The sequence below is a fragment of the Hippoglossus hippoglossus genome, chromosome 6 (assembly GCF_009819705.1).
Source record: "Hippoglossus hippoglossus isolate fHipHip1 chromosome 6, fHipHip1.pri, whole genome shotgun sequence".
Lineage (NCBI taxonomy): Eukaryota > Metazoa > Chordata > Actinopteri > Pleuronectiformes > Pleuronectidae > Hippoglossus > Hippoglossus hippoglossus.
In genome coordinates, this window is record NC_047156.1 from 24871749 (window position 1) to 24898757 (window position 27009).

At 39.7% G+C, this 27009-nt stretch overlaps 2 protein-coding genes across 7 annotated transcripts in view; both read right to left on the minus strand.

Moving 5' to 3' along the window:
- The window catches only part of LOC117763004 (suppressor of tumorigenicity 7 protein homolog), a 54455-nt gene extending 52481 nt beyond the window's left edge, over positions 1-1974 (minus strand). The window contains exon 1 of one of the 6 annotated variants that reach the window (XM_034587820.1): positions 1821-1974. Coding sequence is in view for 3 of the 6 variants with exons in the window: in XM_034587819.1 (XP_034443710.1) it covers positions 981-1104 (124 nt within the window). In the remaining 3 variants the exon portion in view is untranslated. Of the gene's footprint in view, positions 1-980; positions 1318-1820 lie in introns of those variants that run through there. The other 5 variants (XM_034587821.1, XM_034587823.1, XM_034587819.1 and 2 more) reach the window with 5 other exon arrangements.
- A 1241-nt stretch (positions 1975-3215) lies between these two features.
- Positions 3216-27009, minus strand: LOC117763009 (F-actin-capping protein subunit alpha-2). Its single transcript, XM_034587828.1, has 10 exons — positions 26861-27009; positions 12891-12954; positions 11501-11552; positions 11032-11095; positions 9500-9706; positions 7809-7888; positions 6702-6780; positions 6435-6506; positions 5965-6027; positions 3216-4350 (listed from the first exon to the last, which is right to left on the minus strand). The coding sequence occupies exons 1-10, from the start codon at positions 26942-26944 to the stop codon at positions 4210-4212; spliced, it is 906 nt and encodes a 301-aa protein (XP_034443719.1). The 5' UTR covers positions 26945-27009; the 3' UTR covers positions 3216-4209.

Sequence of the window (27009 nt, forward strand, 5' to 3'; positions counted from 1 at the left end):
AGGTGCGTCAGGTTACTGAGTGGCTGTGGATTTTCAGTTCAATCCAACATCACACTATAAAGTTACCTACATTAATAACACTGGCAGCAAAGTGCAATGGCCTGGATGTCATTTTTAAAATCTGATCATGCTGAAACCATTTATAGCTTTGGCCAAAAACACAACTTTGCAGAAGATTTGTCCATCTTTACCTACTACACACACTTCACACAGTTCAGAAGTGTAAAATCTGACTGCAGCAACACGAAAAATGTTCATTTGACTATGAACATATGTCAAAATTGTACATAGTGTAAAAGACTTATATCACTATTAGCACCGGCTATTTATATGTCAAAAATATAAACTAAAAAATCTCTTACATTTATGTATTTGAACGGATTCTTTTTAGACCTCTAGTCGGTACAGATCTTATTACAGCACATGAAATATGTAATTTAGCCCCAAACTGTGTGTGTTATTGCCACATATATCTCCCATCTTTTATTTGCAACTTTAATGCAATTTTGGTACTAAGCAGAAAGTAATTTTGAATGCTGCCTGGTTGTGTGGACAGTGCTATAAAGAGTGGGTTACAAGATGACAGTAAAAGGGCTTGAATTTAAAAGTTAATAAAGGTGATTACATTTTATCCATTATCCTGCCGGTGTTATGTAAAACCACAGAGGGGTGATATTTGTCCAAGGGGGCTAGTATAGTTCAGAAGTGCTGTGTTTTTCCTGTTTGTAATCGTGTCTATTGCCACAGAAATGTCTAATGATAATAATGATAAACAGTAGGCTGAAAATGGGTAGGCGATGCGATCGATGCGATGCTGAATAACAATAACTATTACTCAGGGTATAGTGATTTGTATGACTACTCAGAATAATTGGAAGTGATCCAAATCATCTTGTAAGTTTTCCAGAGTCGTGCAGGATGTCAGGTGTCTGTCAGACTCAACTCAGGAGGCAGCAGCGGACCACACACTGAACACTTGCACCTTTCTGTGCAGTAGGGGCCGGAATGAGAGTCCGCAGCAGCAACAGTGATGCCACATCGTAAAACCTCCAAAAGCCCGAGCTGCTGCCTCTGACTATTCAGTCCCTGCACATGCACATACATGCACACTACCAGTGAGACCCCTCAGCCAGCCTCTGTGTGCCCACAGGCTCTCCTGACGTCTCCGGTTGCAGCCAGCTGGCTTTGCTGAAAGAGCACATTCTTCCATCTGCAGCTCAGCACACGGTCGCAGGAGACTCGTCGCTGGCTGCTGGGAGAGCAGCGAGACGCACGCTGCCAACAGGACCGCTCCAAGCCCCGCAGAGCAAACACTGCAGGTCCACAGGGCAAAACATGCAGTGCTCCACCTCCCACCAAAACCCCAGGGATTGTGCAACTTGTGTGTGCGTGCTCACAGTGCACCCCCACAACAGAAGGTCCCCCCCCTGTTAGAGGAGAGCAAACCTGGTCCAGCATGAATGATAACAACACCGGCACACCACTGACATTGTGCAGCCGTGCAGCAGCAGATAGGGCAGCATTAAAAACAATGCAACCCTCTGATGACCTGTGGTGGTGGTGGTGCTGGTGGGAGAGATAAAGTTAACTACATGTTCACTGGGAATCTCCCACTGATGTTCTGGTGTGCGTGTAACGTCACACACGTCTCCGAGCGTATCCATTTAAACTTGGCTAAGAGTTAGCCACTCATCCTGCTAGCTAAGTGCTAACGTGAGCTAGCGTTTGCAGAGCATTAAAAGTTTAAAGGAGAGAAACGAAGTGGAGCCGCCGGCGGCGTCGGTTGTGGCCGTGAAGGCGACGTGCGTGTGGGCGCTCACCTCAGTTGGTGTGCGTGTGGAGGCAGGTTGAAGGCTGACTCGTAGCTAGCATTTCTCCCAGCAGCAGTTCGACATGTGTCCAGTATCCAGCAGCAGGACTGACTGTGGACGTGTCTGTCTGCTAACGTTAGCCACCGGCTCGCTAACCTGGACACTTAGCTCCGCCCGCCTCACGAGGGCGCTGTCACTGATTTACCTGCGCCTCAAGGTGGCTTCTATTATTATATATATCTTATAATACATTTGTTTGTGTGTGTGTCTGGTTTTCTTACTCATTTCTTATATATGTCTAGTCAACAGACTGTTATATTTTATTCATATAGCCTTAGTCTACATGTATGTGCCAGTTTTTATTGTATTAAATAATTTTAATACAATTTTGAGTTTTAAGACATTGTTGTATTTAGCTACATAAAATTAAAAAGAACGTTCAAACATGTAGTAAAACTATCTAAATGTCTATCTGCCGTGTGAACCATTTAATTACTTAATTTATTTAATATAACCTTTGATATTTTTAAAGAAATTACACTCAACTTAACTGAACAGCTCTTTCATTGTGTTTTATTTTGTCTTGTTTTTGGTCTTCTATTAATTGCCATAAACCAAGTTGCCATCAGGATGAATTAAGTTGTACTGTATATTTAGAAATAATACCAGTCAAACTTTAACACCTCTGCATTTGTTACCAATTATATTGTGAGAGTAAATGTCCCAAAATGCATTGTACATAATGAACTCATGTACATTAAACTATTTCCCTTAATTGTATAGGTAAAAAGTATAAAAATGGTGGAAGGAGGGCCGTTAACTTCTATTCTTTTTATTCATGCCAAACTTTCAAGATTTTTGCCACCATGAAGACTCTGGTATTATTCTCTTGCCATGTTTAGACTAATGGTATTATTTTGTTCTTACTTATTTTTCACTTAGGCCAGTCTGTCTTTACCTTTCCTGTATGAACTAATTTCTCCTCCCAGGTCAGTAGAATCCCAAATCATTTCACTGACTTTAACCTGACAGATGCTAAGGTCTACCAACAACAAATTAATGATTCTACAAATTCTTTAGAGTTTTCATCAAATCATTAAACAATCATTAAACAAAAAAAAGGCCATTATGATGCACTTAAAATTCATTGTTACTTTATCTTTGATTCAACACAAAATCTGCAGTTCTGTCTTCACATGTATCAGTTCCAACTTACATTTAATTTAATCCTCATTTTTGACTCCATGAAACCAGTCAGTGAACAAATATACATAAACTGCACAGAGGAAGTCTCACTTTCCAGTTTTGGTGAGTGGCAGTCTTTTTTTAATATTGTAGCTTGAGTTTGGTTTTTCCTTATTTCTATAATAACAATGAGAGAAATTAGAAATTATGAATGAGTCATTAAATAGAAAATTTGTCATTTAATCCAACATAATTGTGACTGAATTACAATTACTCTCATGGAAATAAATCACCAAACTGACAGACAGGATGTTTCATACAGGTATATATTACAATGTGCCTTGTTATATAATACAGACAGGTTCTGTTTTTTTAATAAAAATAAGCACTGAAGGAGAAAGTGATACTTTTTGTTTTATTGTAAATTCGACATTATGCACATTACTTTGCGTTTGATGACTTTTGTTAATTAAGCTTGTTAAGTGGTCACAGAACTCCTTGCGCTGAGGGATGGATCAGAGGATGTTGAGTTAAAAAGGCAATTTAGCCAGGAGTGCTGCGAGCATGAGATCTCACGTACAGGAAAAACAGTGAGGGAAGTACCAAAATAAAGGAACAAGAACACTGAGTGACTGCTTGTGCCAATGATACCAGTCAATGAACACCAAGAATGTTTCTTTTGTTTGTTGTGGGGGGGGTTTGTTGACCATATAGGATATTAACCGTGGAGTGAAGGGAGTCATCTCTTTTCAGCCATAATATTGGAGCTCTTAGGTTAATGCAGACAAACTTCTCCCAAAAATTCTTTGTTTCACCATCACCGCAAATTGAATCCGTTTATTAGCAGGTCAAATAAAAGGTATGGTCTCACTGACACAATAAATATTGCACACGTGATATTATATTTGATATGGGTGTTTTTGCATACAAGTGTCCGTCCCATTTCCTATGTCTCGTCATATTTCCTCAGCTTATATTTTCCCAAATTCGATTATCATAGAGTCAATATACAGTGGGGTTTACAGTGTCTGTATAAAAACAAAATACCAAGAATATAAGTAGACATCCAATGTGTAAGGTGACATCTGACTATGAGACCAAACCTTTCTTTTTCCCTGTTTCTCAAATTTTTGTACAAAGACGATACAACTATCCATGCAACGTTGTTTGGGAGGGGGTGGGGTGAGCTGTCTGTTTATCTTCTCTGCTGTTATTAAGCGTTCTGCATCTCCTTGCCAATCTTGTAGCTCAGGATCTTGTTCCAGTCGATCTTGGTGCGTGTCACAGGAAGCTGGCGGCGTAAGGCTTTGAAGGTAGTGTCCGACATGGTCTGGTAATTCTCATTGATGGCCGTCTGGAATTAACAACACAGAGATGGAGAGACGGAGGGAGATAAGAATAAAATTAAAATTGATTCACATACATACCAAATATTTCCACATTTTGAAAAGTCTGAGGGGTTGTATAATAAGTTGAGGAAATGTTTTTGCTGCCAGCGGCTGAGCATGTAGGATGAGGCTGTTTGTCTCAAGATCATTAACTTGTTTTGTTTGTTGTTTTACTTTAAAACACCCAAAATTCTTTAAAAACAAAAATTACAAATTAAGTATAACAGTGTTTTCTGTGAACTTTGGAAAGTAAAACAAGGTATTGGTTTCTTTTAATGAATGGGCGACAGTGGAAGAGCAGTTTTCAAAAGTTAATTTAACAGTATGACTCAGCCTTTCATTATTCAGTCTACAGGGTTCCTGCAGGTTTCAACAAGTTAAATGTAAGACTTTTTAAGACCTTTTTAAGACCACTTTGAATATAATTTATGACCTATTTCATGGCCATAGACGTCACAGAAACGTACATGCAGGTCCAGCTGCTTGGTTTTGGTCGTCTGGTTCATGCTTTCATCGAACATCAGAACGAACGGACCGTTGTTTACTTTAGAGACGAGGTCTCTCTTGATGTATTCCGCTAAACCAAATTTTGTGACGTACAACGTTTTGTCACCACCGCACGCAAATGTTTTCGCGACATCGGAATCAGGGAACATGCATTTGAAAAGCTCACCTATGCCATCGTTGCTGTTGTACAATTGGTGTTTAGCTACAGTAATTAGCGTCCACAGCACCTCCGCTTTTAGGGTTGGTAGACCCAAACGTCGTCCGGAGGTCGATTATCCCCGATTTTAACGCGGCCACTATATTTTCTCGCTGTACAGCAACACTCCCATCACGCTCTCGGTGGTCATTCACTTTATGTTATCCACACATTTTAGCACCTTTTCCCACAACACCCAGGTGCACTACGTCACACACTTTCCTTAAAAGGGGCAGGCCATGCCTGCAACACAAGTTATCGCGAAGTAACTTCCTAATCCAATACATTTTTAAGACCTAGCAAAATCAAATTTAAGACTTTTAAAGACTTTTTTAGGCCTAAAATTATGATTATAAAATTTTAGACTTTTTAAGACCCCGCGGGAATCCTGAGTCTAAAAACCTGACATCATGAGGAAAACCCTGTGCTGTAGGTATGCAGTGGGAAAGTGAGGGAGTGTGAGATTTATTTCTGGCAAGAGTAAAACATCATATCTCATTTTAACCAACTAGCTCACCCTAAAGATTAAATCAATGAATCCCTTGGCCCAACATTCAGATGTGTAGTGTAGGTATTGCAAAAAGATGTTTTAAACAATCTTGTGTTAGAAACGTCGTCAACACACCCACTCGCTCGCTGTGATCCTTCAGAGAATCCCCTGCTTGTTTCTCACATGGGTTCATTTGGACAGTATCCAGAGATTTAACTAGGGGGCTGGCAGGGAAAACTCCAGACAATGTCTGCGCCAACTGACTAGAACTTTTGCGTTCTCACATACAGTCCCTCTGGATAATTTCAGGAGATTACCCAGAGTTCAATGTACTGTATGTCTGAAAGCATTTATATTGAACAAAGATGACAATTTAACATTGCATACCTGATAGTCATTCTCTGCAGCTTCCATGATCTTTACAAACTCCTTTGCAGTTGAAGCCTCATTCTGAGGTGACAAAGAAGACGTATCAGTTATTTCAAGGGCATTGAAGAGGAAGAAGGTATGATAAACAAACAACAGGAAGAGGGTGCACTCAAAACTGCAGAGAACACAAATTAACACCTCCACACAATTAGGCAAAAACATCCCCAGGCAATTGTCAACATGTCAAAACTGTGTTTTTCTGGGAGGTAAAACCAAATTCAATGAAATAGTGAAAAAGTGGAATAGTGAAAGTAATGTGTTCAGTTTATGAGATGTCATCACTTATATCTGAGGTAACTAGAACAGTTTAAGTGGAATTTGCTGACTGATGTAGCTTCTATCCGAGGTACAGTTCTCTGTAGTTTGAGCTCTGGTTACAACACAATGAATCTCCTTGTCAGTAGGTGTGCAACAAAACTAATACTCACAGAAATAGACATGGACTCCTGCACCTCTTTGTGGCTCACCAGCTGGACATTTCCATCCTCATAGTAATGAACCTGTAAGGACGAAGGTTTAGGTTCAGTTTATTTGGAACCTTACGTTCATTCTTTATCTCTACTTGATATAAATGGTAGAAAAGCAGCCAGGAAGAAGTCAAGTTGGCAGACAAATAAGCACATAGAGTAAATATAATTCCAGACTTCAACAAAGTTGTCTATCTCTTCACACAGGGGAATATTTAAAATACATACCTGGATTTTCATGATTCCTGCCACTTGAGTGGTGGAGGGGGAGACGGAAAATTTCCATTCTGACCTCCAGCGTCCGTTCCTGTGCAAAGAGAAAAAACAAAACAAGATTTATATAACTTGTTTATTAGTCCGTATATGTCAGTGCCTGGACACATTATCCTACAGCTACATGTAGAGATGAAACGGTTGTGTAATTATTATAGTGACCGAAATTATCAGCTTTATCTCTCCAATATGTCAAACATAAATATTTGCAACACTTCCTGTAGCCTACCGTTTCAAAATAAAAGCGTAACAGCGTTTCTGACTTAGAGATTATTCCTTAGTTTTCTTTAATATCATAAGGAGCATGTTGACCGGTAGTCGAAATGCCAAAAATTGTCCGAGTGCTCATTTAAAGCAATACGGTGTTCATGGGGTTTTGGAGAAAAAGGCTTTTCCAAATCGAATCACATAAAATTGTTGCATTCAAGAACTAAGTATGCGCACAATATGATATTGAATCAAAAAATGAAGAGGAAATGTGTGCTATAATATAGTTGTTTATTTAATAATATTACAAAAAGGGTTCCTCATTACTGAAACATGGCAAACAAAGGCAGCAGCCGCATACAGAAGTTGAGGGATCATGACATCCAACTACCCGTAAGCCCAGTAAAACCCAGCAGCAAAGAGGATTGGTGCAGTTCTTATCCAATTAGATTAACCCGATCAAAAAGAGCTCAGCAACAGTTATGAGGCCCAACAGTCTACTACTTCAGAGTTAAGTGCCAATTAAAGTAATGACTTTAAAGCTTCTTGTACGTATCAAATAACATTGGAGGCTTTTTAATCTTTTGATCGTTTCAACATTGTTTTTTAAAGTTTGATTTAAAAACCACTACCTGGAATTCTAAACGCTCTATTGGTTTTACAGAGAAAGAAGGAAGTCTAGCTGTTAAGTAAAAGTGTCATTGTAGCCCGACAGCTGTGCTCCATCCTGAATCAAACAGTGTTCTGCTTCTGTGTCCAACGTCTCCTCTCAGAACAAAATAAATAAGAGAGGTTTCAAATCACCAGTGGTGCAAAATGTCGAGAAGATCTATTATGTAACCGACGGACACATACCAGAAGTTTTTTGGTTGAAACTGATGGCACTCGATGCACACGATGATGGTTTGATGTCCGTCGATGGTTTTCCCATAAATCTAGAGGGAAATGAAAGGACAGTCAGATCAGATTTAACATGCAAACAGTTTCACATTTCCCTGCTGGTTGACAGCGACTTTGTTAAGTTCCACTTTGTTAAGTTCCACTTTGTTAAGTTCCACTTTGCGCCTGTACAGGTGCATTAGTTGAATCACACAGTAGTTTGTGGTTAACGGCTACAAAATGCATCTCAGGCCGACCTGGAGAGTGTAATATATACAGCGTATTCAGAAGCAAACCACATGCAACAAATTCACAGCACAACTCTTCTGTCTTTGCAGCAGAACTGTCTTATTCACGCTGCATTTATAAATGAGTTGTACAAACAAGAGCTTTGGCATCCATTACTGCCTGTACGGTTGCCATAAGGGTTGACAATAATTATTTGTTCTCGTCTGAACGAGAGAATTAGATGAATAAAGATAGTTAAAAACTGGTGCGTTAAGGAGTTGATCAAAAAAAAGGAGACAGGCAAAGATTTAAGCAGTCATTGTAAAACATGGAAAAAAATCCAATCATTTATTAAAAAGAGATGAATGTCCCACATTTTAACTTAATGTTAGTTATATATATTTTTTAAACCTCTGTAGCTTAACTCTGTTTTACCTTATGGAACAAAAGAAGCCAGGACCAGCTACAGAGCAAGATTCTGGAGATGGGAGAGGATTGTCATGCTTGACAATGATTTAACACTGTTGGCTGCTTGACAGAAACTTGAACAAGGGACCATTTAACATAAAAAGACATCTAGCTAATTACTGCAGAATCCTGATAAATGTGTAAGGTGGGGTTTTTTGGTAGCCAAGTAGAGATGCCACAGGTTGGAAATTTCGAATAAACTCGGCAACATCGGTTTTACAGAGTACACCGGACATTTAACCAGAAAATACATGTTTGCTTAGTACAGCATTTATTGAATAGATTTCACTGTTTGTAGTCTCAGTCTTCTGCTGAACTTGGAGTTATGTGCAGTGTTTAATTACAGACTGTGTTGGTCCAATTCTCATAACGTAAATGATCTTCAAGAAGTTTTGTGCTGTTCCTCAGCGGTGCACACTGCTCTCACTTTCAGTTTCAGTGTATAACTCCAGCATCAGTTTTCTTAACTAGTGACGTAGGTGCTACCACTGATACACAAAAATGAATCAAACAAGTTTCATGTGTATAACAAAAGAAACGGAGTGGGGAAGCTGGCAGGTAGCTCATTGAGGCCATGACTTGCCCTCAGTGTCTAAAGTAGAACCAGTTCAAACCCTGGTGGATGTACAATAATGCTGCTCACGTCTATTGGAGAAAGATGCATGGTGAAAAGCCAGTGGGAAAGTTACACCATGTAACATGGACTACCAGAGCAACCCTATTGCTAAGGTCATCAAACTCCCATGCCTACGTTACAAAACATTTGAGTTATACTACAAAGACTCGTTTCATCTTCTGTCCTTTTCCTCTGAAAAATCAGACTTCATTCGCTCACTGTTTAAGAGGAAGTTATTATAGAGCTGTGGTCGTTTTGAACTGACAGAACTGAAAACACAACGATGTTTCCACTTTTTGAGGTGATCAGTGACTGAAACTAGAGCGACTTGCTAATGAAGTGAGCTGGGACGTACGGTGCAGACTCCACTGGGATAGTGCTCCTTCACATAGGCCCGGACGGCTGAGTCCACAGAGCTCCTCCAGCCCTCCAGGGAGCTGTCGGTGTCATGGGGCCGTGGGTCACTGGCCTCCTTCCTCAGGTGGTCGAACTTGAAGGAGATCTTGTTCTTGGGGTCCAGAACCCGGCCGTTTCCAAGGTCACCATGCTCTGTGATTAAGACCTGGAGAGGAGAAAAATTATTATTAAAAAATGTAAATGATGCAAACAGTGAAAGTAAATAATAAAGAGAACTAAGGACAAAAACAGACAGGAGCACTGGCATCAGTCTGAACTTTCCATCTACTGTCTTCCACCTCGTCACTTGGCTCAGTCTGCTGGGTATGAGACGGGGGAATTTCAATCCATAATGTGGGAGCACTGGGACATGATGACATCTTTACACAAGAGTCTGCAATCATTACTGAGGCGAACACACAGCAGCACACGTTCACCACTGCGTTCGACCTCCACAAGGTCTCACAGGCAGTGGGGACAATGACATTAGAACAGACTTGTTTGAACAATGGGACTGCTGTGATCCTTTCATCAAATCCCCTTTCTCTGCTTTAATTCCCGTAAGACATGATACGAGCAAGAAAATAATAAAGCTGAATAAGCTTCTTGCTTTCCCCGACTTTGTGTCTCTTTACAATGCTGGTTATCATACTCATGTTATTGTCTCTTCTTTCCACTCATCAAACATATGTAGAACACATTGGATTACACAGTTATAAAGCTACCCTGCCCTGTGAGAAAAATAATCTCTGTGGCTGTGTGGTTTTCATTGCTTGCGTCTATAGCAACACGTGACTGTTAAACCCACAAGTACAGAGTAAATGAACTGAGCAATATAAAAAAAAGTGTTTGGAGTAGAGCCCAAGAGATTTTATCGGTTGGCTAACAAACATTTGTCAATGTGAGCATTTGACAAACATGTCAGTAATAATACGATACGATCTGTATAGAACAAAGAATGCAGAGATGATGTGCATTAGTTTTATGTTAAAAGTATTTTATGTCTAGTATTGATAAAACATAAACCTCTCTTTTTTAATGATTTATTTCATTTTAGTCATTTTAAGTGCTCTCTCTCTCTCTTATGTTGCCAATCTTCTTTTTGTCAACTGCCATGCGTTTTTTTTTTTACTCCTTGTTGTTAAGCACTAAGTTACATTGTTAAGAGACATGCTATATAATTAAAGTGTATTATTATTATTGTTATTACTATGATTATTATTATTATTATTATTATGTATTTGCGTTTTATTATAGCATCTTAGGTATCATTGTTAAATATATTGACCATCAGCATTATTATCTCCAAAAACTTTTTACATTGGGCTTAGTTTTTACTCTACATTAAATGATCAGAAATTTAATATTCTCCAATAATAATTTGTTAGGACCATTCAATTATGCCACAACCAATGACCAATGATGTCATCCCGATTCACACCTTTAGCGTCACAATTTCAACCATTATCTTCAGTCAAAAGCTGGACTCACCTGTTCTTCGTAGCCCTCGATTTTCACCGGGGTAAACTGGTCCAAGTTGTACTGTGCAAATGCACTGAAAGGACACACAAAAAAACCACCCTTAAAATCTTTAACTCTTTGCTTTCTTCAAACATAATCTCTACATTGTATTTAAGGGGTTTTGTCGATGTAAAATATGCTGACAGTGTTTGAAGCAATATAGAGTTAAACCAGAATAAGTCTGCAGCTGAAGACAGAATTTGTTCATTAACCGCAGCATCGTATATACAAAGTAAGCAAAGCCTTGTACGAGCAACAACCAACACACAGCTGTGATGCTATGAATTATTTAAATAAAACAACACAATATGAAAAATGACACACATGTGTCTGGTAGTTTAACTGTGACCAATGTTTCTCTCCTCTCTTTCAAGTCTCTTTAGCAAATTTGACAAAACATTTTCCAAAACCTGGATCGAGCCCAAGCTGGGAGACTTACTGAGCTGCACCTTCCCTGAGAAGATTGTCATTGTTGAGCAGCAATCGCACATCTATGGAGAGGTAATGAGAGAGGAGAGGAGAAAGAAGAAGGGTACAGCAGATTAGCACCATGACAAAGCTGCCTGCAGTCAATCTTTGCAACATTTATGTCAAGGGAGTGAAGCAGACATGGTAAATTAGCTCAGTGGAAACGGCTGTAAAATCACAGGGAGATGAAAGGGGACAAAGTGGCATTAGGGGATTGTCTTTTGGTGTGTGTGTGGCTGTCAGGCTGTGATAAGAAGCAGACAGACAGCCCCCCCGGCGCTTCTCTGAGGTGACGACATTTATCGAGGCAGGATGAAGCTTTACCAATGCCAAAACACATACACACACTAACTCTAAAGGGGTGCTACTTTGACAGTGTGGTGTCAACACTTGTGCTGCAGGGCGAGCTCTAATTCGGCCAAAATGTCACAGTTGTTGTCACAGCTTTTTGCCTTCTCAGGGTCCACAGTGTTGTAAAATATCCAAAAATACACTGTGGCAGACAGCAATCCATGCTGTGGAACAAGTAGTAATGGAAGCACAATTGGGATCCGTCTGAATCAACGTCACCCTCCAACATATCATGTTGCCAGAAACTGCTGCCGTCAGTTAGACTATTTCCATACTCCTACAGTGACAAAAATAAACATACTGTTCAGCAGCCAAGAGCCGCTCAACATGAAACAGCAAATCATTAGATGGTAAACCTACTCAATTCAACCGATGGTTCATGTATACAGTTGAGTGTTCTCTTGATGTGTGAATTATTGCTTCAAAAACTAATAAAAAAAAAAACTGGTATTTGAGTGACAGGTTAATGAAGCCGTGTGCTCATGTCAAACTGTTCATCAAAACGGAGACCAAAGCAATGTCTAAACTTTGAGTCTACAAACACATCTGAGATGAGGCAAACTCAATATTCATACAAAAAATTACCAAAAAACTTAGCAGCACTGTTATTTCTGTCAGTATAAACTTATTGCAAATATACATCTCAAAGTATTATGGTATTTAAATAGGCCAATCAAAAATCATTAACATTTTTTGATTGTCTCTTCAAACCAAATATTTGTTATCCAGTTTAATTTTGATTCCTTCTTTTAAGACAGTTTGGAACATCTTCACAGAATCCACGCACAGAGTCCGACCGCAAAGTTTCAGTTGCGGTTATGGCATGCAATGCTGTTCTTTCTCTATCAGAGAACTTATCTTTCACTCTTTAGTCTGTGTACCTGTCATTTGGAATCTGTTGCATGTGAGAGTGACCTTTGTGCTTGTGCACGGGCTCCTACGTTACAGCCATATAATTAATTCTGTGGGAAACACTGCATTATGTAGACAAAAGGGAACAGAGGACTCACCATTGAAAACCTCATTGAACTCTCCTGGTGGGGCATGGATGACGAAGTTAGCTGCTATGCGTACCTGCAAACAAAGAGTACAGATTCAGACTGGATATCACTCATCAGAGACAAGACAAGTGTAAAACCTAGATGATGTTGTCAACAGAGCAACATTTCATTGTCACTAACCCTGATGTCCTGGCTGTTTTGTTGTTTGTGGCAGGTGTGTGCAAAAAATGTTGGACTCTTTTTCCATATGTTTAAATGCATCAATCAAAAAACACAAAGTAAACTTTAAGTACTGTTCAAGTAAAAAATTAAAAATAACTTCAAAAAATAATAAATAACAAAAATAAATCATGACAAAATAACTAAAGGTTCAGTAGGTAGAATTTAGTGACATCTAGTGGTGAAGTTGCATAATGCAGCTGAATACCCCTCACGTCACCCTCCCCTTCCAAACATGAAAGAGAACCTGTGGTAACCTTCAGGCAAAAGGTGTTCAGTTTGTCCAGTCTGGGCTACTATAAAAAACATGGAGAGGACCCACTACCGATGTATATATATAAAGTATTTAAATATAAAGGCCCATTCTGAGGTAAAGAAAACAACAATTCCGACAAATTAGATGATTACACACTAGTGAAAACAACTAGGATTATTTTATATTCAATCCCTCGATCCCTTTCACCTAAATCTTACACACTGAACCTTTAAAGTGTAAAGTGAGAGCAGTAAATATAAAGCAGGGGAGTGAGGAGGGAGTATACTCAGGCATAGTACAAGGCCCCAAAGCCCCAATTCTCAAGCAGTGGCGGAAATAATATGCCTGACAGGCCCGGCCGGGTTCGTACAAAATTTAGGTCAGTTCATTCATGTTGGCTAGGCGGATTTTTCACACTGCAGTGCAGTGTATAAGCTAACATTACATTAACTGCATCAGGCTTGGGTTCTGACACAAAAAAACAGAATGCCTGTTGAGTTTGGATCAGACTAGAACAGTTAGTTTTCTGTTGGGCTCGAACAGAAAAATGTGGCCTGAGCCACACTGATACATAGTGCATACCACATATACGGAAATTTGTGCCTTTACTGTTCATGCATTAAATATAATTTGCTGATAATACTTTTGAGTAAAACATGAATTTGCAGAACTTTTGTAATGGAATATTTTTACCCTATGTTGTTAACACTTACTTAAGAGAATGATCCAAACCACCTCACACTCCTTTTTAAGTCTGCTGAAGTTTTAACGTACACCATTGCTGCGCTTACTACAAGGACCAATTTAATGTCTATAATTCACATTATAAACACTGAATATATATGGAGAATGGCCAACAGGGGGTGTAATGTGACTGTGTCACTGGTTTGGAGGGAGGACAGAGGAACTTCAGTGTCTCAGTCTACCACACATCAATGTTTTTCCCCTTCCCCACTTCTCTTCTGCACCACAACACTTCCTGTTTCCAGGTCACATGTCAAACTGACAGCAAGAAGACAGACCCTCCCTCCCCCGCATAGTTTACAACCATATAAGGACATGAAAATGTGCTGAAACTCAAATCCACACTCACTCTCTCGCAATACCTCTGTATCTCTCTACTTCTCTCTATCTCTTGCCGGGTACAGTGGCCTAGCCAGGTTCCCCTCCAGTCTTACAAGATGTAGTTTCAGGGAAAGGTGTTAATATGTACCTGTGTGTGTGTGTGTGTGTATTCCTGCGTCAATCTACGGCTTAGCTCTGACGTAGCCTAAGCGTAGACGTGTACTCTACGCAGAACCCAACACTATAGCCCGACGGCCTTTGCTTCAACACAGAACCATGATACGGCCTTAAGTGTATGTTTGTGTGGGTCTGTCTCCTGGGTCCCTATTAGCAGTGTGTGTATACAAGTGCTCTGGCACTTACGCATAGCTGCAGATTGATTCTTGCTAATGAGCGTTGCTGAGAGAAAGGAAGGCTTTTGGGAAGAAGCTTGTGTGTGTGTGTGCGTCAAAGTTTATCTGCATTAATCTAATCTTGTACTGAACGCGTTTGTTACTTGAAATCCCAGTGGGAATTGTCATTTGCATTGGGTTTCCCTCGTTACACTGGACGACAGTGTAAACAGACTTTGCATATGCAGACACTCCAGGGCCCTGTCCCATGAAGCAGATTTACATAGTAGTGAACCCAAGTCATGCAATTTAGTTATCTGGTTGAAGTTGCTGACTGAAACCCAAAATATCCAAAACTCTGTTACATGGACAAATGTAAAAATCTCTGTGCTGGGTTATATTCAGACACTTCTTGGACATCATTTATAACCGTTGCGTTCACACAAAACTGGGCCTGAAAGATGCGTGCGCCACTTCTCACGCAAACGCTGGGATCTATAAAAACAAACCTGACGGTAAAATGTGCGCACTTGTACACTTGAACATTTTGGAGACAGGAAAATGACAATGCAGATGTGAGGTTGTGAACTGAAGCGAGATTATTGATCCACTTCATCATTTACATTAAAACCAACAACCTTATTTGTGCTCAATCCATAAGATCCCTCAATCGAAAAAGATATTAAAACAACTTACAGCTAATTACGTTCAGATACCATTAAACAGCAGAGTTGCAGAGCCGAATCATTAATAGTTTCTAATAATATTGGTTGAAAGGGGGCGTGTAGAAGGCGAACTTTGAGGCAGATTCACGTATGCACGTTTCCAGTTGTGCGTGCGCACAGATTTATAAATCTGAATATTTTTTGAATACGCCATTTCCGGATGCACAGTTTTGTAAATGAGGCCCCTGATGACTGAGGTTGTAACTAACACCACTGTCAGCCTGCAGCTCACCTGAGCCTAAGGATCAAATATTGTGAAAGTCCTGAGGTGCAGGAAGTCCCAGTCATTTTAAACATTTTAACAGTCATCTGGTGAGGTTAAATCTAGCAGTGTCTCCATCAAGTTTTGTGTTGAGTAAATAGATCAAATGCAACAGTAACAAACTGTAATTTGTTATGAACAAACCACGTAATGACAGCATTTCCAACAGATTGGTTGTTTTTCTGGATTGTTTATTCTATTAAGTAAAAGTTTTCATATCAGCAAACATTTACGCAGATAGGATAAGAACAAATTATTTTATCCAACCAATTGGTCAGTGTCTACTGGCATAAAAATTGTAGGAGACCTTAGACATCTAAAACACTAACTTACATGATAATGACAACAAATAACTTGATTTGTCTGTGAAAAACTGGGCAAGGAAAATTGACTGTGTGATGCCTAAAGCTGGGGAGAGACCATTAAAGAATGCAAAATAATAGGCATGGGGTGGTTTTACAGTCACATCTGTCTCAAGGTGCATGGAGATAGAGGAGATGATGTGATGTGGGTTAAAATGAAGCCGTGACAACAGAGAGGAGAGAGACTCCATTAGCCAATAATGAGTGAGGCATTGACTGTTAAAAGCTAGTTATAACAAGATGATACCTCCTCTAGCCCTGAGTGTGTGAAACCAGCTGTACTAATGCAGTGACACGACAGCCTATTTTCTGCTTTGACAACACAGGAATGATAGATAGAATAAATACATTCACATGGTTATTTCCATATCAATCACTGTTTGGGACGTATAGTTCCTTGGAACGGAACACGGAACTAAATCTCACTCTTGTGTTGTATTGATACTGATGTATAACCAGATGGTACAGTCAGTGATGAGACCACAAGCCTATTGCACAGACAGGAGGAAGTTGTTTGTTTCAAACCATATTTTTTAACCATGAAGGAATCTGAGTGGAGCATTTACAGAGACAAAGGTAATCAATGTAAATGTAAATAAAATTTGAGGCATCTTGTTAACTAGCAGACACATAATCACCTCATTCGCAGAGGTGATTACTGTACAGCAGCAAAGTGAATGTTGGGCTCCAGGGTTAAGTGTTCCACTGTCAGAGTGCTACACTGGGACAAAAGCTTCTGGGACACATCGGAGCTGTGAGACCTAGTTCTAGTCTTGAGTACTGACTGCTGTGCAACATAAAGGGCCAAGCGCCAGTAGAAATCTCTACAAGAGTTGTATTATCTCACTCACTCTTTGGGGATTGAACCCTGTCAGACTACTTAGGACTAACTATGTAGTCTTAAGAAAATGTACACAAAACGGATCCAGACTTTCTCTGGAGTTTGGTTTTCATTTATGAAGAACGCAGCAGAGGCATCTCCAGTCAGACGTGTTCATAAAAACACAAAAATCTCCAGCGTTTATACGAGGGGTGGTGCAGCATGCAGGAGGCAGGAAGTAACATATAAATTCCATGGTCTAGTATTCTTACAGCACATCAACACTGGCATCGGCCGATATCACCAAAAGCTCTACTTTCAGAGACGTCTTCCACATGTACAGCTGCTTTTCTTCATCCTGAGATATTTGTCTTCATTTAGCTTTTTACAGTTTTGCCTCCGTCACATGTTAGAGACGTCAACGCGCACACTCGCTTGTGTTGAATCCATTTGGACATTATCCAAAGTTTTTATCAACTGAGTAACTGTATCAAGGCCAAAATAATTGTTTCTCAATTGTTAACTGCAAGACAGAACACTACAACTTCAACAAGTCAGTATAATCTCCAGTAGGGATGCCACAGCGTGGATATTATCCCACCAGGCAACAAACTCATGACGAATGTTGTAACGTTTTCAGACATGACCTGAGGGTAAAATCCGGAGAATTGGCTACATTCTTTACCTAGAGTTAGGGATGTTGCGATTAACTGTTTTTACAATATCCGAGGTTTCATAACCGTAACAATTGTAGAAAACTAAGATATGCAACTATGGTGTCCTATCTCACGCGAGTCACGTAATTTGTGCGTGCACCGTGCGGTGAAATCTCTTGCGAGTAGGGTTAACAAACCGAAACTTGGTTCCAAATTAGAACTGAATCCAAAATGCCAAGTACCAGGTACCCGTAAAAAAGGTCCAGTCCAATAAATATATTTTTCTATTATTCTTTTAAATAGCCAATATTACACTATAAAACTAACTGGATATAGTTGATGAAGTTCATAAGCTATATTATTAGCTATATATTAGCTATATATTGGTTGTTGGGTGTATTTTTCCCTCTATAGTATCGATAATTGTGAAACCGTGATATTTCCTCTGACAATAATCGTGGCACCAAAATGTCATATCGTGACATCCTTACCCAAAGTTAGCCTTTCACACAAGCGCAATACAGTGGGAGGTTCTCTGCACAGACGCGTTCACAACAGCAACTAATCCTCTGCATTATTCAGGTTAGAGGTGCAGCAGACAGAGACAGGAAGCTACATATTAACTCAGCCGTGGAGATCACAGGATTTTCTTGACAACACAGAGACACCGCTGTCAGCTCTTAACACCTCAAACTCTCTAGACATCTTCGTCTGCGTCTTCTACGTGTATGACACTGCTTTTTCAGCCAGAGATATTTGTTTTTTCATTTTTGAGTCTTTAGAATTATCTTGAATTTCTAACGACTTTATACTTGTAGGCCAGACGGAAAAAGTGCACAGAAACTGTGGAGGCTCTCACTCAGACTTTTGTGTTCACATATGCACCTCCTCCAGAGAAAATACAGAGGATCTGCGGAGTTCAGTGCTTGTCAGCAGCCTTTGTGTAATTAATTACACCGTACAATAAAAGATTAAAAAAAATAAAATAAAAGCATGCTGGCTCAATATCTTTAGAGCACTTGCTTTGGTCTTTGACTTTAGATTTCACTACAGGCAGCCTCAGTCATGGGGTGCCCTTGAAGGTGTGTGTGAAGTTTAGAAGTGTGTCCTCTAGATGCTGCAACCGCCGTCAGACAAAGTTTGCAGATTTCCTCACTGTTATATTATCAGTTTCCGTTTTGGCAATTAGAAAAAACGTCTCAGGTTGCAGATTTGAATTTGAAAAAAAAGACAACTGATCAGATAGCAGTGGTTAACTGATAAGCTACACTGTGTGGAAGAGCCTGGGATCATTCATTTTTTGGGAGGTTATGTTTTCATCTGCATTTGCTTGTTTCTCTGTTTGTTAACAGGATTTCGCAAATACTTCTCAACTAATTTCCATGAAAGAACCCATACAATTCCCGAGGATATCTGGATCAGGGGGCAGACCCAGGGTGTTTTTCAACATTTCTGTTGATTTCTCAAAATAATTAATGGATCTTGATGAAAAAAAACAAAAAACTGATATATTTAGCGGCCTGATATTTGTGGGACTGATATGAATGTGTGCAGTTTGGTGCAGATTACAATGCCTAATCCATTTAACCGATTAAAAACATAGTTTGCAACTAATTTTGTAATTGATTAGTCGAGTCTGTTATAATACACATTTCACACTGTGGCAGCGTCTCCTGAGGTGTGGGCAGTAAGAGGTGTGGGGGGGAAGAGAGAGAGAGAGCGCAATGGTTGAGAGACCTATAGGCTGAATGAAGAGAGGGAGCTCTGAAACCAACACAAAGCAGTGAAACAAAAACACAAAATGTAATTTTCGGTTGTTTCACAGCGGTTGTTTAGAATTAACTTTACAATATCAACCAATGTCATTTGGACTTTTACTGTGATTAATAAGAATTTGTGTATAATATATATATATATATATATATATATATATAACATCATTCTGACTTGTCAAAACAATCATTAATTCTGTTTTAACTACTCAAAACTAATTAAGTAATTACATACTAAGATTCTAACTACTTTTGTTATTGATGTGTTTGATTTCTTATTATAGATATCCAAAATTCAGTTGAAATATATTCTGGTTTAAGATAACTTTAATTCCCCTCAATTTAAGATACCTTAAATTAAGTTTGAACTTCCGAGAATGATGTTGTAGATATCTTGAACTTGAATTATGAATAGTCAGAATTGAATTGTAGATATCTGAATCTAGAATTATCATCATAATTAAGTTGAAGATGTCTATTATACATATAAAACAGCATTGTACAAGAAGATGAAGTCGCTTTTCGAATAAACTGATGGAAAGGGTCAAATGAGGTTGTGGTCTTTTTATCCAAATAATCGATTAATCGATATAGGACTGACATCCAAATATTAGTATTAGGTCATTGCAACCCTGAGAGAGACAGTAAGCAAGTGTGGGTGACAGTTTCTGCTGTCTTTTGTATTAAGTGTAAGAATGTGTTTAACCAAAATGCGTTTCAGCCACATGATCTTGGACAAAGTCATTCTTTGTGGTGAGGAGAACTGTTTTTATCAATTGCTTTATCTTTGTAAGGTTCCTCAGGGGGTGGAGTCCAACCAAGCAGCTAGAATAATAATACAGAAGTACGCACATACACACAAAAACACAACACAAACATTCAAACAAAAACTGTGGGACATAGGCACCCTTGTAGTGTGGGTTCATCATGTCTTTGTGCTCTCTTGGCCTAGACACCAGCTGGTCTCTTTTCTTTCAACTTGCTCACTGTATATTCATCCTCATATTACCCAGCAACCCCTCCTTTCCTAGCAGCAGACTCTCCCCCTGCACGATCCCAACACTCTCTTACGGAGCACCCTTTTTTAATCCCAAACCACAACCACTAACACTGATGCCACATTTATCCTAATCCTGCCATTATAAAGAAAAAAAAAAAAAAGAATATCGCCTTATCATGCCAATCCAGATCCATAGAAATCAAGATAACGGCACAAAAAACAGCAGGACTAAACTCAGGCAATATTTTGGCTTCCAGGCATTTTAAGCTGCATCAGCTTTGATCCCCTTCCCTGGCATTCCTCCATGACAATATCCTAGATAGAAGGGGAGAAGGCCAGGCTGGTGTCTGGAGATGCTCCAGCAGAGACAGGGCAAACTTTAGAGAGGAAATGTGCATGCAAGAATTTGTGAATACCACGCCCACAGCAGGATGTCAAACATCCATAACCTGCAACCAGAATTGTTCATCCACTAATGCAAACCAGGAGGTGGCAAATGGTAGACTAAAGATTAAATTGAAGAAGTAAGAGCAAAACATTAACTACAAATCCAGGCAGCTGCAGTCCATGTTGACCTCAGTCAAGCATTAATGTAAAACTTCCTTTGGTTATTTGTCAATTTGTCTTATTTTCATGCCAAACATATGTGAAAGTTTTGAGATAAAGCAGCCATGCCAATGGCAAACTCTCCTAACCCATGTCTCCTATAGCACCTGAGCTTTTGAGGTCTGTGCTGTCGTCAGAAAAATACTACCCAGATGACAAACAAAAAGTAAACATGGATGTGTGTATCAATGTCAAAAAAGTAAAATATATAAACAGACATTGACAGATACCAATTAAAAGTTAGAAGTACGAAAAAGATCAACAAACAATTCATACAATAACCAATGAATCATCTAACTGTTAAGCACAAGTCAGAACACACATGCTACAATATATGCTTTGGCAGGAATCAAACTTGTGACCTTGCATTTGCTTGACACACACACTGCACTTAAATTATGCTGCCTTGTCTACTTTCAATGTGCCCGTTTGTCACTTTCCCCAACGACTTATCCTTATGCTGCACTGCCAGTGAAAGTAGTGTCACTTTACCCTAAGCAACCAGCTATGCAATATATCACTGGATTGCATTACAAGCTCCAGTATACAGACAGCACAGTGTAAAGCCACTAGTCTTTACAAATCCACACAGCATTTTATAGGAAACTCATCAACCAGTTTATAGTATAGCTTAAAGCAACATTTCTAAAGTGTGCTTACTGATCGCGGGAGTTTCTCGAGCTTTATTAAATCCTATTCGGGCCCCTCCAGGAATGGTACTTTTACCAAGAGCTGAGACTAAAAAGGCATGCATCTCCTTTCTCTGCTGCAGGCACTTGCAGACAGCGCGCCACTGTCATTCTTCGGTTAAAGGGAGATGCCACGACGTTTCAGCATTCGACAATGTGGTCTAATGACAGATATTCACAAGCTAAACACAGCTACACATATTGGGCTCTTGGGAGTTTGCAGTGGCCTTAAAGTAAAGTGAGGGATGGTTAATTATTATTATTTCCCCATCTCCAATTATGAGATTAACATTTTTGACTTAATTTCTGTAATATGTTGTATGATGTAAAGCACTGTTTTGCATGATACTGTATAACTACAATGTTTAATTTGTGGTAGATTTTTCCACCAAAGTAAAGTTTGTACCATCTTATCAGATGCATATCTTAAATATCCAAACATGCTTTATTTTATACAGAAGATTTAGTGGATGCTTCCATCTGAAAAGCCAGCCTGCACTCTACATACATTCTTTACATTGGTGCCCCCAGTAGGAATCACGTCACTATCCCTTTTGTTCAGCAGCAAGATGCTCTGTGTTCTGTCAAGTTACTTTCTCTTCATAAAGCTGTTTTCCCACCGCAGGAACTTTCCCCAGGAACTAGGGACCTTTGCTGGAATCATTTCCAGACTTGGGGTGGGGCTTGCAATCTGAAGATGCCTGATTGGCTTAGTATAAAAAGCAATAGTTCGTCGATTGTGTTTTCTTCATTTAAGTCCAGTGTTTCAGTAGTTTTAAAGCTTTGCTACAAGTGCCTATATATTTTCTGATCAACAGCAGAACAATTTGAATATTCTCCAAGTTTACAGAAAGAGAACCTGTGGCAGCCTTCAGTTGTCATAAAAACTCAAAAAGGTGTTCAGTTTGTCCAGTTTGGACTACTGTAAAGAAAACAGGGTGTCCTCCGTAGAGAAGACCCACTCCTGATGTAAATATAAAGTATTTAAATATAAAGGGCTGAATTCAGATTTAGATTATTATACATTAGTGAAAACCCCACTTGGATTATTTTATATTTAATTTCTGCCAATAGGTAAATTTCATCTAAATCTTACACACTGGACCTTTAAGCTAACTGACTTACTATGCTAACTTAGCCTGCACCAGTGATATCCATATTGCTGTCTCTGTCCAGTACTCTTCTTACAATGGAGAAAGAACCAACTCCGCTCTTACATTCATGCAGGACAGATTCAAATACTTCAGTGAATTTATGAGCTGCTTGCTTTTAAGATTGTTTTACTCACTCTTTAGCAAATGTCCTTTCACATCTTATAGCATCGCTGTCAAAACAACAGCCATTCTTGTTTGTCCTTTATGCAATGCGTACAACATGTAACCAAGAGACTGAACTGTAGAAATATGCTTGCACACACACACACACACACACACACACACACACACACACACACACACACACACACACACACACACACACACACACACACACACACACACACACACACACACACACACACACACACAGTAGAAGCTAATTGCTAATTGCTCCCAATGCTGGTAAGCAGGCATAAGAGATATGATGTCTATGAACCAAGTCAATATTTGAAATAAAATATATACTAGGAGTAAATAAAAGGTGTGTTTGTGGTCCTACCTGTACATTTCCATTGCATGGCCTTCTACAATGGGCTCAAAATAGAAGTATGAGATTACAGGCCTACAAACGTGCACACAAACAGAGGTGTATGGCTATATACTGCATCCACACATTTCATTAAGTACTGATTACATTTTCACAAACTTACGGAGTGCTGTGTTTCGTGCCCTATTATGGAGTTTGACTAGCCTAAAGGGGACCAGTAACATATGCTGAGCTTGCTCATTTCTGCATGTGGCTTAAGTGTCTTATGTGTGCTAGATTCTCCTGACAACTCAGATACTATCTGCCAGTTCAGCACCGACATCATTATGTGCAGTATTTCTTGGTCTTAATATACTTGTGAAAGCTGAGTGGACTTTCCCTCTCACCGTGGGCATTAAGCCATTTATTACCAACAAACTACAGGTTCAACGAAAAACAGAAATTGTTTAAAACGCTGACAGCACTTCTGAGCACTATGGAGAAATTACAGACAAACAATCGCATCAGCTTGAATACGAATGGATATCACAAGTAGGAACCTCAGGATCACCACATTACAACTAAGACAATAAACACACAAACTTACTTCCCCTCTCAATTATGAGCCATTTCACAAGATTATGTATTTTCACCAAACCAGAAAGAACTGTCTCTCTGAAACAAGAACCCAAGCAGAGACCCACTTCCTTTACGTAGGATTTCTTAAAACCATATTACCCAATCAAAGTTACCACATAATTGTTTCAGCTCATTTGTTAAAGTAACAATCAAGTTGAGAGGTAAAATAATAAAAGTGCTTTCTAGTTGTGGCACCTGCCCAGGCACTTAAGTACAGATGAAAGAACCAACAGCGAATGCACTAAGTAATGTGAGCTTCCTGTAATACTCGTGTGGTTCCTTTGCTTTAATCAGGAAGCTGGCAGGCCAGTGCCCAAATGGTTACAAAAGGCTGCACACAGTCTTGTTTCTGTGGTTAAACCAAGACTCGTCGTGCTGTTTAATCATTTACAAGTAGAAGAAACTATTCACTAAATCCTAATCAGGAAGCTTTGGTTCTTATTTTGAGTCACAACGTGATGCTGACAGTGACATCCGCAACTCCTCTGGGACACATTTAGAAAGTATTTTATAGAGACAAAGTCAAAACTGTTAATTGTAATCGACACAGATAATGTGTTGCTATGAAAAAGTGAAATTGCCAAGGATAACTTTTCTAAGGATACCTCAAAGTATCTTCCAGTCACTTCTTCCAAACTAGATGAAACAGTCATCACAATAATGTCAGATAAGAGCAAGTAAGGCTTCCCAAAGATAAAGCAAGTTTGCAGATTTGTCACTGAGTGTGGGGAAATACCATCAGATGTGTGTTAGGAGTTTCTGGCTGAGGCTGGGTTTTCCCCTCTACCTTTCTCTGACAGATCAACAAATGTCATGGACGTCAAACGTCCCAAAAACATGAAGTCTTCCCTTTAGTCTCTAAATCATAACTGGCCAGAGAGAGTATTTTTAGCAAGTGTATTGTGAAAAATATTATAGATATAATAAAATATTAACATAAAATATTACCCACTGTCACTTTATTAGGCAAATAACAACAACACTCAATGTCATTCCTTGCAGTTTTCCCTCTGAGCTGCACAAGACAAGCTGAGGGGCCGGAGCAGATGGCTGATTGCTCTGAATGCACTGGAGAGGCAGCCTTCAAAGTGCAAAATGCAACTGCAGTGTTTGCACAGAAATGCTTTCAACAGCACAACATATAGTATATGGATGCATAATGTAATGTAACCTCTTGGTCTCACAACAATCCTACTCAGAGAAGGAAACGAGCAGCTTCCACATAAACACGTTAAACACTGCGTAATACTCGTAGTCTACCTGGCAGGTCTTCAACAAGCACTCTTTCAGTTCTAAAGAATCACACTGTCTGGTCAACACAGTGAAAGTAGCTTGACAAATGTGGAAACCAATGTCGTTAAGATATTTTAAAAAAAAAGAAGAACTGCCATCTTCTTTACAGCACCAAAGTCTAAAGTTGTTAAACGTAAGCCTGAAAACATTACAAATTGTGATGCTAGTGCAATACAAAATCACAAGGCAGCCACAGGGACCCACACCCCTGTAATGAAATGTTCAGCTAGCTGCTGGTGCCTGTGTGTTGATGAGCATGATGCAGTCACACCCACGTGTCAATGAGCGGCCTACACTTGGGAAAAGAACTTCTGACTCAGGGCGATGTGGAGGTGAACAGAATAAAACCAGGTGCTGATCCAACTGTGAATGGTGAATTACGTAACTTATGGAGCGGCACCTTAAGTATTCAAACCATTTATGAAGAGTACGGCTCATAATGGTTTACAGTGCGATTAAGAAGCTTAGTAGTAATGCAAGACTGGGTTAAATACAACACGGTGCAAGAGGCACACATACCTCCAGACATGTATACTCATTAAGAAAGACAGGGTTAAGGGTTAGGCTTGTATCTGTCATTTGTTCATTTACAGGCCTTTTTCGTATTTCTAAATATTTTGAAAACATATTTCAGACAGGTTATTGGAGATCATGAATATGTCTAGAATTTGCTTACAAACTGACCGGCATTGAAAAGAGGAAGGGTTATATTTACTATGACTTAAAACCAAGAAAATGAAATAAATCGTCAAACCTGTGCAACTATAACAAGTAACTTATTGGGTTTTTTTCAATGATCAAACTGTCAATGTATTGATCATTTCCACTGTGTTACTGTGGTTATCATATTGACATGCCTCACGTCACAAAAGCTCTCTGATCAATTTGCCTGACCAAAAGGTAAACAAGCTAAACAGAGATTCGCAAAGAATCGAAGTCTGTTAAATAAAATGAGTCTATCGAAGAGGAACATAAATAAAAACGTTAAGATGTACGTGACCCATTATCTAAACTATGTGTCAAGTGTGATTTCAGGTCGTTTCCATCATATCGAGCTCATGCAAGTTCCCACATATTTGAACTGACAGTGAAACAATGCACATCCCAAGTACAGCAGTCAGTTAGCAGGATAGCTTGTGAAATGTGAATAGCTGCTGCGATGTGTCTTACTATAACATGAAACACCCTGGAACAAAACCACTGTCACTATGTTTGACGTGTAATCACAGAGCGAAACAGGGCGTGTTAGCAAGTCTGGCTATATCTGATAGCAGGCTAACAGGCTAAACTAACTAGCTACCGATCGTTGGTGTGTAAAAACTTCTGTAACACAGCAGCCGGGGACTCGGGGCTGAAACGACGTGTCCACAGAAGCAAAGGGTCGTCGCAGGTGAGCTTGGGTGAATTTAAAATATGTGCACGGCTCCTATTTTGAGTCAGGACCGTACAAGGAGCCTCCGTTTGAGATTCGCAAATGAGCGGAAGTTGAGCTAAAAATAATAAGAGCAGAAGCAGTGGAGCCGAGGCCCGGGGTTTTCTGTGAATATAACAATGACGCCGCTCCACACCGACAAACGGACCCGGACGCGACCCAGAACTCGAGAGCCGGCTCGCCGGACCGGGTGTCGGGGTGAAGCCTGCGATTCTATCGGCGTCTTACCTTTTCCTCGTCGGATAGCTGCTCCTCATGATCCGCCATCTTTTCTTCCGGCACCACCAGCTTGTCAGAGCTCCGTGACGTCATGGCATGGGTGGCTTCCCAGCTCGGTTCAGTTCAGTTTACATCAGATGTCACGGATGCTGTCGCTC

What these genes read in the sequence shown, in the direction of transcription:
- LOC117763009 (XM_034587828.1), bottom strand. Translation starts at nt 26,944, where the DNA reads ATGACGTCACGGAGCTCTGACAAGCTGGTGGTGCCGGAAGAAAAGATG. An exon ending in TCGAGGGCTACGAAGAACAG is followed by an intron (nt 9,707 to 11,031) that starts GTGAGTCCAGCT and finishes TCTCCTCTCCAG; the next exon opens with GTCTTAATCACAGAGCATGG. An exon ending in TTTCAACCAAAAAACTTCTG is followed by an intron (nt 6,781 to 7,808) that starts GTATGTGTCCGT and finishes CTCTTTGCACAG; the next exon opens with GAACGGACGCTGGAGGTCAG.